Consider the following 10637-nt stretch of genomic DNA (forward strand, 5'->3'; position numbering starts at 1 on the left):
CGCGACCACAGGACTGCTCTTCGGGTGATGCTGGACTCGAGCCGGTGCCTATGTGACTTTAACCAGGGTCACACATTCAAATCTGTGTATTTGCCTCGAAGTTTGTGATCATCACTATTTTAGGGGCCTGAGATGGAGCTGTGACTCAGGTCATCCCTTCCCCTGCGCCAGATGAAGTGACACTGATCAGAGCTAACCTTTGACTGCCGGGTCCCGTCAGTCCTATACTCTTCGCAGAGACTGGCTCCCTGATTCCTGAGATGCCGACTGTTTTCATACTCATTGGACGATAAAGAAAACTGAAGCACAGAGGAATTAAAGTCACACCGTCAGAGGCGTCACAAACCCAAACTGAAGGGTACTCCGTCACTGGCCCGGACTCTTCAAAAATGCTAGTGTCTTGAAACACAAAGAGAGGCTTGGGAATTCTTCCACATTTAAACAGACTAAACTTGACAAGCGAAAGCGAAGCAGGATCCAGAATGTTAGTTTGCCATAAAGTATTTTATTATTGGGGGAATTGGTCAGATCTGAATGAAGTCCGCAAGTAATAGTGTTAGATCAAGGATAATTTCCTGGTTGTGTTAATTGTATTGTGGCTATGTGAGAGAATGTCCTTGCTTTTAGGAAAAACACATCAAAGTATTTAGGAGTGTGAGCCTTCCTGTCTGAACCCAACTTGCAAATGAGTCAGGGGAAAACATCATAGGTAGCTGTATAGAGAAGGATAAAGCAAATATGGTAAAATGTTCCTATTTAGGGAATCTAGGCAAAAGGTAGACAGGAATTCTTTCTATTTTGCAACTTCTCTGAAGGCTTGAAATTGTGTCAAGATAAAAAGTTGAAGGAAACAAGGGTTGGAACAGGGGGAGGGCATCCCGGGACGCATATTAAGAATACTCCCCAGTTTTCATGTCCGTTCCCCCTGGAAGCCAGATTCTGCTGAGCCTTAGTATGTGTGACCTTGTTCTGTCCTCGCCACCATCTTTTTGGCTCCCCATTTCACAGAAGCCAAGTCAGAAAGATGGGGGATTTGCACCAGGCCCTCGAGCTCCTTGGGACAGCGCTCAGGCTGGAAAGTAGGCTCTCTGACTTCCAGCGCTGTGCCCTGCACCTCACAGCCACTGCTGACTCTGACTTTGGGTGGCAGGTGGGATGGGAGGGCAAGGCATTTCTTCCTGGAGCCGTGGTGGAGGGAAGGTGCTGGGATAGACGCAGACCAGGTCCATATGCAGGTTGGAGAGGGATATTATTCTAGGATTCTACAGGGACCAGATCCCGCAGTGCCAAGCAGGACAAGCTAGCATGTGGGAGGGGGGGTCTCTGATGCCAGCTGGAGTTGCCAGCAGTGGCCGCAGTGGCACAGGGCATACCTGCGAGTGACCCAGGGCTGGGTGGGGTGGGCTTTGGCTAGTGGAGGACTGGCTTTGGAGGAGCTTGTGGGAGGTAGCAGGAGTGCTCCCCAGCTGGGCTTAGCCTGCTGTCCAAGCTGGAGGGAGGCATCAGGGGGACTGGGACCCGGTGGGCTTGGCAGTTTGGAGAAATTCACATACCTGATATGGGGGCGGACGCAGCTTGGCCTGGGATAGCTGGGCAGGGATTACTGAGGACTTACTTGAGTCTGATGTTGCAGACCCCTGGGGGATCCAAGTGAAGAGAAGGGCTTCTCTCCTGGCTGGAGAGTGGGTACAGGAAGAGCTGAATGACCTCTGGCAGTCCCTCCTGGTCACTGGGACTGTCTGGCTTTTCCCCAGATTAAAGAGCGGAGGGTAAGTGTCTGGCAGCCGATGAGTCAGACCCGGAGGCTGCCTCCTCCTCCTATCAGCCTGCCTGGCATAGAGGCGGGCTGGGGTTTGGCCTGCCTCCCCTCGAATCGCATCCCCCCCACACCCTGAGATGTAGGGGTAACACATGGGCTTTGTGAACTGGTTTATTTTGCTGGGTCCCGCGTGTGTCTGAGCGTGTGCCCATGCGTGCGGGCAGGCTCAAACATCAACCATTGTAAAATATCAGTGTTTTCATGGGTGAGTAGTAATTACTGGGTAATGCTTTAAAACCTTTCCTGAAGGAGCGCAAAGCTGTTTTTCTTCTAAAGTCAGGAGTACATTAAAAGGATTACCATGTAGATTTGATTTTTAGATAACACTAAAATGGATCCCAAATGGACTTCAGCAAAGGGATGCTATCTCCTTAATGGAAAGTGCATGGCCCGAGGCTCAGCTCCCAGAGCCAGGCAGGGGAGGGAGGGAGGGAAGAGGTGTCTGCAGGGCTGACTGGCCTGCTGGGTGGGGGTTGGGGAGGCAGGGTGGTGAGGGCAAGCCTTGACCCTCTGGGGAACATCTCACTCCATTTGGGGAACAGAAGAGATGCCCCCTTTAAACCTCCTTGCCTTTTCAGGAGTGTTTTCAGGTCTCCTGAACTAGCCCTGTGAAAGAGCAAACACAGTGTGGGTTCTCAGTAAAGAAGGAAGGAGTGAGTCAGACTTCTCCCAGGACCTCAGTCTTTCTAGGCAGAGAAAGCCCAAGGTCCCCATATGTTCTGGGAGCTCCTTAGCCAGGCTGGAGTTCTGTGTGTCGGTGGACATCAGACACTATTTGGCAGAAGCCTTGTGGCTTCTTAAGTTCTCCGGGGCCCAGGAAACAGAGCTCCCAGGCCTTATGGAGCCCTGCCATGGGCCAGAGCCAGCCCAAGCATGGGCAAGATGCAGAGGACCTGGGCTGGCTTGTGGCTTTGCTCCTCACAGCCTTTCTGGGTCCTGTCGGTTCCAGGCCCAGCTAGTGCTACAGATCACAGCTCGGCGGGCTCTGCGGCTGGGCGTGCTGGGGCCTCAGCTCTAAAGGACAGCCTGTCTAGGAGCCATGCCAGACCTCTCTTGGGGAGGGGGGCTCAAGCTGTTGCCTGTCCAGGTACGTAAGGGGAAAACCAGCCTTGGTGGGGCTATCCTAGAGACCCGGCCTGAGATTTTGCAAGCTGGTGAGTGTGTACTTATAGCTGTGCTGGCTGGGTATTCCCTCCACAGGACCCAAAGACCTCCTCACATCCAGCTCTCTCTACCCCTCCCCCATTTTCCCTCACCCTGTAGGTCTGGCCTTGGAAGGAACCCTTCAGAGCTCCCTTAGCTCTCAGGGCTGCCTGCTCGCCAGCTGGCTCCCTCGGCCTCCTCAGAGGTCTGTGACCAGACTGGACCCTGGCAGAGGAGACACAGGCAGGCCTCAGGACATAGTCATCCTCAGCCTCATCACTCTCAGACCAATTAACCTTTAGAGCTGCATTGAGGAAATTAGGCGGCAGGCATCCCAGCTAACAGGCCCTGCAGGGACTGGAGGAAGGAGGAAGGAGAGTCCACTGCCAGTCAGTGCGGCGTCCCCTCTGCTGTCACCTGTCCTGCTCCTGGGCCCCAGAAGGCCTCTCAAGAGAGGTCTGGAGAGGCAGCAAAGCACAGCAGCAGGGAGGACCCCCGGAGCCTGTTGGGTGATGAGTGGCTTATACTAGACCTTGCCTTCAGACCAGTGCCTCAGTTTCCCCACCATTCCTTGGAGCATTTGCCTGGAAGAGCTCGGAGAGCCCTTCTGGCCTGACATCTGTGGATTCTAAGGCTGAGGCCTCTTGGAGGCTGCTTCTCTTCTCAAGTCTGAGGAAGGGTCAGACACCAGGAAGAGGGAAGGGGGAAGGAAGCCGCTCCAACTCTGGGCCGAGGGCAGTGGGTGGAGGCAGGGATAGAAGGATAAGAGGGATACCAGGGAGAGGGAACTGAACTCAGGGACCCTAGAGAGTGCTGGAGTCCCTTGGAGAGGACAGGGCCAGGAGGAGGGCAGACTTCATGGGCTTGGTGGAGAGCTAGGGAGGCAGGAAAGGGTGGGCTCTTCCCTCCAGAGGGGACTCCTCTGTGCTCCTGAGCCTTGGTCAGGGAAGGCGCACCCCCACCCCCACTGTCTTCATGAGGGGTTCTCAGGCAGCTCCTACAGGTGCCCCACACCCGCCCCAGTCCTGGGTCTCGACTCTGAGACTCCTGCATTTCACTCCAATCAGTCTTCACCACAGTCATGCCTCAGGGCTCCGTGTTGGATGTCCAGACTCAGGATGACCTCTGTCCCCACCTTCTCCTTGCTGTTGCTCCCTGTGGTCACTGCTTATGCCCCATGGCTTGGGGCTAGGAGTCTGAGTCTCTGTGCACACGCACGCACATGCCTACATGCTAGGCCTATGTGCATGGGGTGTGCGTGAGTGCACATTACCTGCTGAGAGCTCAGCTTCTCCTTCCAGTAAACTCCATGCTGAAATTCCTAGCTTTTGTAGTTTTTCTTGTATGTTGAGAGGCATGCATGGGCCCTGGGGGTGGGGTGGGGGGAACCCTGTGGTTCAGAGACTGTGTCCTGGTGGGTGGAGCAAGGGTTCGGAGACTCAGAACCTCCCCAGCCTCAGGCCAGGGCAGGTGGGAAGTTTGAATCTAGCTGGAAGAATTGCTGAGGAGAGCCCAGAGGAGGCCAGGCTCTGCTGTCTCCCTGCTCACTCTGCAGGGACCCCCAGGGCTCCTGCTCCCCACTGGGAGTGTCGTGGGGTGATACCACCACAGTTCCACAGGAGTGAACCAAGAGTCTGTAGGCTGAGTGAGGGCGAAAGGGTCCCAGGTGCAAGTCTTGAGGTAGCCAAAAGATCTGGGAGTCGCAGTGGACCCAAGTCCACTGTGAGATTCAGTTCTTAGGGCTGCCTAAGAAGAGCCAGGCAGATGGGGCTGCATGAGGAGAGTTCAGGCCTCCTGGCAAGCAGACGGCGCAGGAGGCTGTGGCCAGATGGGGACAAATAGCTCGGGGGCTAGGCCTTGCGCCCACATGTGTGCTGTACAGCCAAGCTGATGTGGGGCTCCGCAGGCTGCCTGCAGCTTCTGAAGGGACCTCTGCAGGCGGGAGGAACAGCCTGTGCCGTGTGGCTCAAAGGACAGGACCCCCGGGGCCAGGGTCGGGCGGTGGGAGGCTTGCTGGGGAACAAGTGAGGACTGGGAGCCCCCACCCTGGAGAGGGCAACAGGGAGAAGCAGTGGGCTCCCATTCCTCGAGGGGATGGGCCCGAGCCCTGGAGCCACAGTCAATACCGTGTCGGTCCGTCTGTTGTCCACCCATCCACAGGCGTGCCCATGCTCTCCGTCCAGCCCAAAGGCAAGCAGAAGGGCTGTGCGGGCTGCAACCGCAAGATCAAGGACCGCTACCTGCTGAAGGCACTGGACAAGTACTGGCATGAGGACTGCCTCAAGTGTGCCTGCTGTGACTGCCGCCTGGGCGAGGTGGGCTCCACCCTCTACACCAAGGCCAACCTCATTCTGTGCCGGCGCGACTACCTGAGGTGCGCCTCCCGCCGGCCCCAGCCCCCCACCCCAACCCCAGGCCCAGCGTGGCTCTGCCCCTGCTTCTGGACCCAGGCCCTAAGTGCTCATTCCTGACCATCCTTGCCCGGCCCTGTTCCCCGAGATGTCCACAGAGGCCCAAAGACAGAGCCACACCGTCAGCTGCTTGGCTCAGCGCCCAGCACAGGGCCTGAGCCAGCCTTCGAGACCAGGGGACATCTGAGATAAGTTTCCCAAGGGTACCAGCCTGGCTTTGCCTGTCTTTGTCAGGTGCTTCTGACCCACCCTGTCCCTGGAATCTGGGAGGAGACACCTCAGAGGCCTTCCAGGACCAGGTGGTCAAGCTCTGACTTCCCTGGGCCCCTCCTGCCTGATGAAGTCTTCTTGCCTCCTCTTCCCCGTGCCCAGCGAGCCCTGGCATTAGACACCTGGGTGCCTGGGGCATCTGGCAGGTAGCCAGACCCTGGGAGAAGGACCACTGATGTTGGAGCTTAAAGACCTGGGTTTGAACTAGCTCCGAACCCTCTAGCTTCTGACCTTCTCCAAGCAGCAGTTTGTCCCTCCGTGAATAGTTAATTATAAAGAGTGAATAGTTAATTATAAAGACAAAAGCTTCCCCAGCTCGCATTCCGTGGAGCTCTAACCGGCCCTCCCCCCACAACCTAGATCCTATTCCCTGGGGCTGTCTCCCCCAATTAACCCTCCCTTAGGCCATTTATGACTTCAGCAAGGCTGGAAGGAGGCCACAAAGTGGGGGCCTTGGCTGAGACCCAGCATCTACATTTGGCTGGGTGGCCGCGGCAGGGCCTTGCGAGGAAGGAAGGCCCATTGCATTAATTAACAGGTCAGGCAAGGGCTTCGCGGGGGGCCTCCCCCTGCTCAGGTCTGGACCATGGTAGCAGGCAGGGTTATCAGCAGGCTTACTTTCGGGAAGAGCCTAGGGTTTACCTGCCTGCACCTTTTCTTTCAACGTCTGCCTTCAGCCAGAAGTTTTTTAAGTATCGCAATAATCTAGGACCTGTGTAACTCAGTGCTCCTTGCTGGGCTGGAGGAAAGGGCTGAGGCCAGGAGGAGGGGCTAAGGAAGAATATTTCTGGAGACTCCCCCCTCGATGACCTCCAAGTTGGAAGATTTCGGACAGCCCCTGGGGACTGGACATCCCAGGTTGAGGAGAATTGGCATACCAACCCAGTGGTCCCCGGGGACCTGGGCGGGAGAGGCCACAGTGTAGGATGGACTCCTCAGCAGAGTCCAAGCATCCACACGCATTCTGAGCCCTGACACCTACTGGAGCTGAAGGTATTGTTTCTGGGCTCTGGCAGAGGCCAAGGAATGACTTTGGGGCCAGGTAGGTCAATGGGCTGGGGTAGGGGTGGGGCTTCCTGGGGCAGCTCCTCCCCAGAGAGGCCTCTCTGAAGGCTGCCCCCCTGCAGCCACTGGGGGCAGTGAGGCCCCCCCTTGGCAGGCAGATGTTGCGGCCAAGTCTTTGTCTGCCTTAATCTGAGCCACCAGGCAGCTCAGGCTGATGAACAATGGAGCCAAGCTTGAGCAGCAGGCACCTGGGTTTGGGCTGGACAAATCAGGGATTAGGGGGTCTCTCGCCTGCCTCTCAGCCCTCTTGCCTCACTTGGGACTTGCTCAGCCAGTGTGCAGAAAAGAAGCAAAGAGGAGCTTGGGTGGGGGCTTCAGCCATTGGAATACCCTGCCCGAGACTGGCCTACATGGGGAGAAAGTGAGCACCCCCATCCCAGAGCTCTGCAACCAGCAGCTAGGAGGAGGGAGGGAATGCCTGTGTGAAAGAGGCCTTGGGCCAGATGGCCTTGGAACTTTCTTTGGGCATTTGTCCTATTTTAGAAGCATCTTTGAGCAGGATCACCTAGTCTAGAACCCCCTTTTGAAAAAGGTTATGCTGAGATGTAGGAAGAGGAAAAAGGGATTTAGGCAAGTCACCCAGTGAATTGGTTGCTGAAAAAGACCACCCCACAGGGCTGTTGTCAAATTAAATGAGTTGATCTCAGTACAGCCCTCAGAACACGGCCTGGCACGTGGCAAACACACTCAGTAGAGGCATTCACTAAGTGGTCCAGGACTGAGAACTTAACCGAAGTTTCCACAACAAGCCTGCAAAGAATGTTCTTCAGTCTCCGTTTTATAGTCAAAATAAAGGAGGCTCAGAGAGACCTAGGACCTGCCTGAGGGCCAGTGGACTGCCCCTGAGTTCATGCTTGTGTGACTCGAGTCCTTGCTCACGGCCCAGCCCAGTGTTCTTCCACTGGCCCTAGGTCCCAGTAGTCCAGCCCCAGTGGGAGCCTAGGAGGGGGATCTTGTCAGCCCAGCCCAGAGAAGGACAGTGTAACCCAACTCCTGAGCCCCTGCACTGCTCTCCATGGGTGGCTGAACTGATTTCTCTGAAGCCCAATCTCTTAGCAGAATCCAGAGGCTGCCCTCTGTGTTCCTTCCCCCTTGCCTAGGCCCACCTGCCAAGCACCCAGGAGTAGGGACCCACAGGGCCCCTGGTAGAGCCCGCTCCTCTGCCCCCCAACCCTGACCAGCCCCTGAGCCCTCTGCACCCTACACCTGGCAGGCTTTTTGGCACCACGGGCAACTGCGCTGCCTGCAGCAAGCTGATCCCAGCCTTCGAGATGGTGATGCGGGCCCGGGACAATGTGTATCACCTCGACTGTTTCGCTTGCCAGCTCTGCAACCAGAGGTGAGTGCGTACCTAGAGCAGACCCCAGCTACCGCCTGCGGGGCCAGCGCACTGCCGGCGTGTACGTGCAAACATGCACGGGCTCGGATGTCGTGTGGTCGTGAGCATGCATGTGCATATGTGTGTTTCGTGTATGCCTGATCCCCATAGCCGGATGTGTGCCCTCTGGCACTGTTGTGTATGTGTTTGGAGGGCCCATGTCTGTGTGGGTGTGATGGGTCACGCATGCACGTGCTTACTGTGTATGAACATCGTGTCACGCGTGTGTGTGGATTTTTAAATGTGCATGTACAGGACAGGCATGAGTGTGCTGTGTGCACATGACAAAGGAGTATGAACACTCACATATTCAAATGTTCATGTGCCAGGGGTCTACCGGGCCATACGTATGTGCATGTTTCTACATTTCAGTGAGGAGTTCCTGTGCCTGGAAGGGAATGCCCTGATGGGAACAGCTACTCACTCCTGTGAGTCTGGGTCCAGCCCAGCCACTTTCTAACCCTTACACCATGTCCCAGACCCGTGGGAGGCCCCAGGGACCTAAGGGGCCGGAACCTCTCAGCCCTCTCTGGGGGCTTAACACTGGAAGACAAGCCATTTTCTCAGGGGCTCCTCCAAGTGTTCCCAGAGGATGAGGTCCAGAGGGACCTGTAGGGAAGGCCTAGGGGGATGGTGGGGGCGGGGGCAGGAGGGGAGCTCAGACAGACCTGCGGCTAAGAGGGCTTGGTGAAGTTGCAGTGCCACCTGGTGGTGGGATTGGGATCTTCTGGGACTGAGCCTGTGACCCAGGGGTCTGGCTGAAGGCCTAGCCACCCTGGGGACATCTTTGGGGAAAGAGCCTAATCCTCCCATACTGTAGAAGAACAGAGGGGTGGGGGGTGCGGGCGGGTAGCAAAGCAAGGCCTTCTCTGGGTGGGAGGGAAAATGGTAGGACAGGGTCACCTTCTGGAAGGATGCTCCAGGAAAACTACAGATTCTGTTCAAAGGAAGAGTTTCACTGAGTTATCCTCTTAAGTTGGGAAAAAGAGCAGAAGGATAGAAAAATCAACCATTTTACCCCTTCCTCCTCCCCCATTTCTACCTCTCTCCACCTGTCTCCTCTCTTCAGTCTTTTTCTGTTTCTTTGTCCTTCTCTCTCTTTCTCCCTCTCCGGGACTGGGGTAGGAGATTCCTAGAGCTTCCCACCAACCCCACCCCTCCAGGGAAGACCCAACTATGGCCCAGACTTGTCCATCTGTCTGTCCTACACCCTAGACTACAGGGCCTGGATGAGGACTGGGCTGACCCAGGGTGATTGACCGGGTTGGTTATGAGACCTTTAAGGGATCCCTTCTGGAAAGTTGAAGGAACAAAACTCTCCAGGACCTCAGTTCTCACATGTCTACCTCTGGGCTGGGCTGGGGCCTGTCTGGAGCCCCCACCATCCACTGGGACCCCTCCATGGCCTCTCTCTCCTGCTTGGATTTTCCAGATTTTGTGTGGGAGACAAATTCTTCCTGAAGAACAACATGATCTTGTGTCAGATGGACTATGAGGAGGGACAGCTCAATGGCACCTTTGAATCCCAGGTTCAGTAATGCCCAGCGCCTGGCCTCCAGGCCCATCTGTCCGTCTGCCTGTCTGCCCGTCTGCCCGTCTGCCCACCCGCCTGGCCGGCCAGCCACTCTCCTGCCGATTAGAACTCCTCCGTCCTCGATGGGAGGGACGGCCCTTCCTCTGCTGCCCGTCTGTGTGTGACCCCTCCTGGGGCCAGGCTGGGCCTGTACAGTCTGTCTTCTGTATATAAATGGGAACATTTATTTTATGAGAAATGTAATGCGATTTTATTACTGGCGTGGATTAAACTTATGAATGTTTCCGGGGAGGTTACTGTGCGTTGATCACCTGACTGATACAGACCTGGGGGTCCCTCTCCTCTGCTTGGGAGTGGAACAGGGCCCTCCCCTGGGCTCCCTAAAGCTGGGCACAGAGCAGGACCTGGGGCTCCAGTGTGTGCTATTGATGGGCCGGGCAGGGGAGCTCCAGGTGGGCTTTAGGGGGTAGAAGCTGGGGGGAAGGGGACAAGCCCACATATCCCACAGCCAGAGGTGGGACCAGGGGTGTCCTCCCCTCCTCCTGGAAGAGCCTATACCCTGGCCCCCAAGATAAAGAGACGCAAGTTGAAACCCTCCCTTCCCTGGGTTCCTTTGTGACCTCCCTCCACTGAGACCCCCAGCCAGGAACCCAGCCTTGACTTGTTCTCATAGTAAGACCCCGAATGCCGAGCCTCCTACTTTGAGAATACCTTTCACAAACCCCTCTTCCATTTCAGGGTGATGGACAGCCTTTGCTGTCTCCTCCCTGCAGCTTGGGCCTGTCCTGGGGCCCGACTTTCTGCACTCCTGGGTGACCAAGAACAATCTTGTTGGCCTGTATTCAACCCACGCAGGCTAGAGGCTTTCATTCATTCATTCAGCAAACCTTAATCTACTCTGTCTCATCCCCGTGCTGCAAGCACCAGCCATGCGGATGAGTCATGGATCAGACACAGTCCCTGCCCTTGAGAAGGAGGGAGAAAGCCAAGAAAGCAAGCGGAGTCCAGCACAGTGAG

At 56.2% G+C, this 10637-nt stretch overlaps 1 protein-coding gene across 2 annotated transcripts in view; it reads left to right on the top strand.

The window, feature by feature from the left end:
* The window catches only part of LMO1 (LIM domain only 1), a 40375-nt gene extending 30466 nt beyond the window's left edge, over positions 1-9909 (top strand). For both annotated transcript variants that reach the window (XM_059389019.1, XM_059389029.1), the window contains 3 exons: positions 5123-5336; positions 7922-8047; positions 9519-9909. In XM_059389019.1, the coding sequence (XP_059245002.1) occupies positions 5123-5336; positions 7922-8047; positions 9519-9624 (446 nt within the window). In that variant the 3' untranslated portion in view covers positions 9625-9909. The remainder of the gene's footprint in view (positions 1-5122; positions 5337-7921; positions 8048-9518) is intronic.
* Positions 9910-10637: the final 728 nt, after the last annotated feature.

The sequence above is a fragment of the Mustela nigripes genome, chromosome 1 (assembly GCF_022355385.1).
Source record: "Mustela nigripes isolate SB6536 chromosome 1, MUSNIG.SB6536, whole genome shotgun sequence".
Classification (NCBI taxonomy): Eukaryota; Metazoa; Chordata; class Mammalia; order Carnivora; family Mustelidae; genus Mustela; species Mustela nigripes.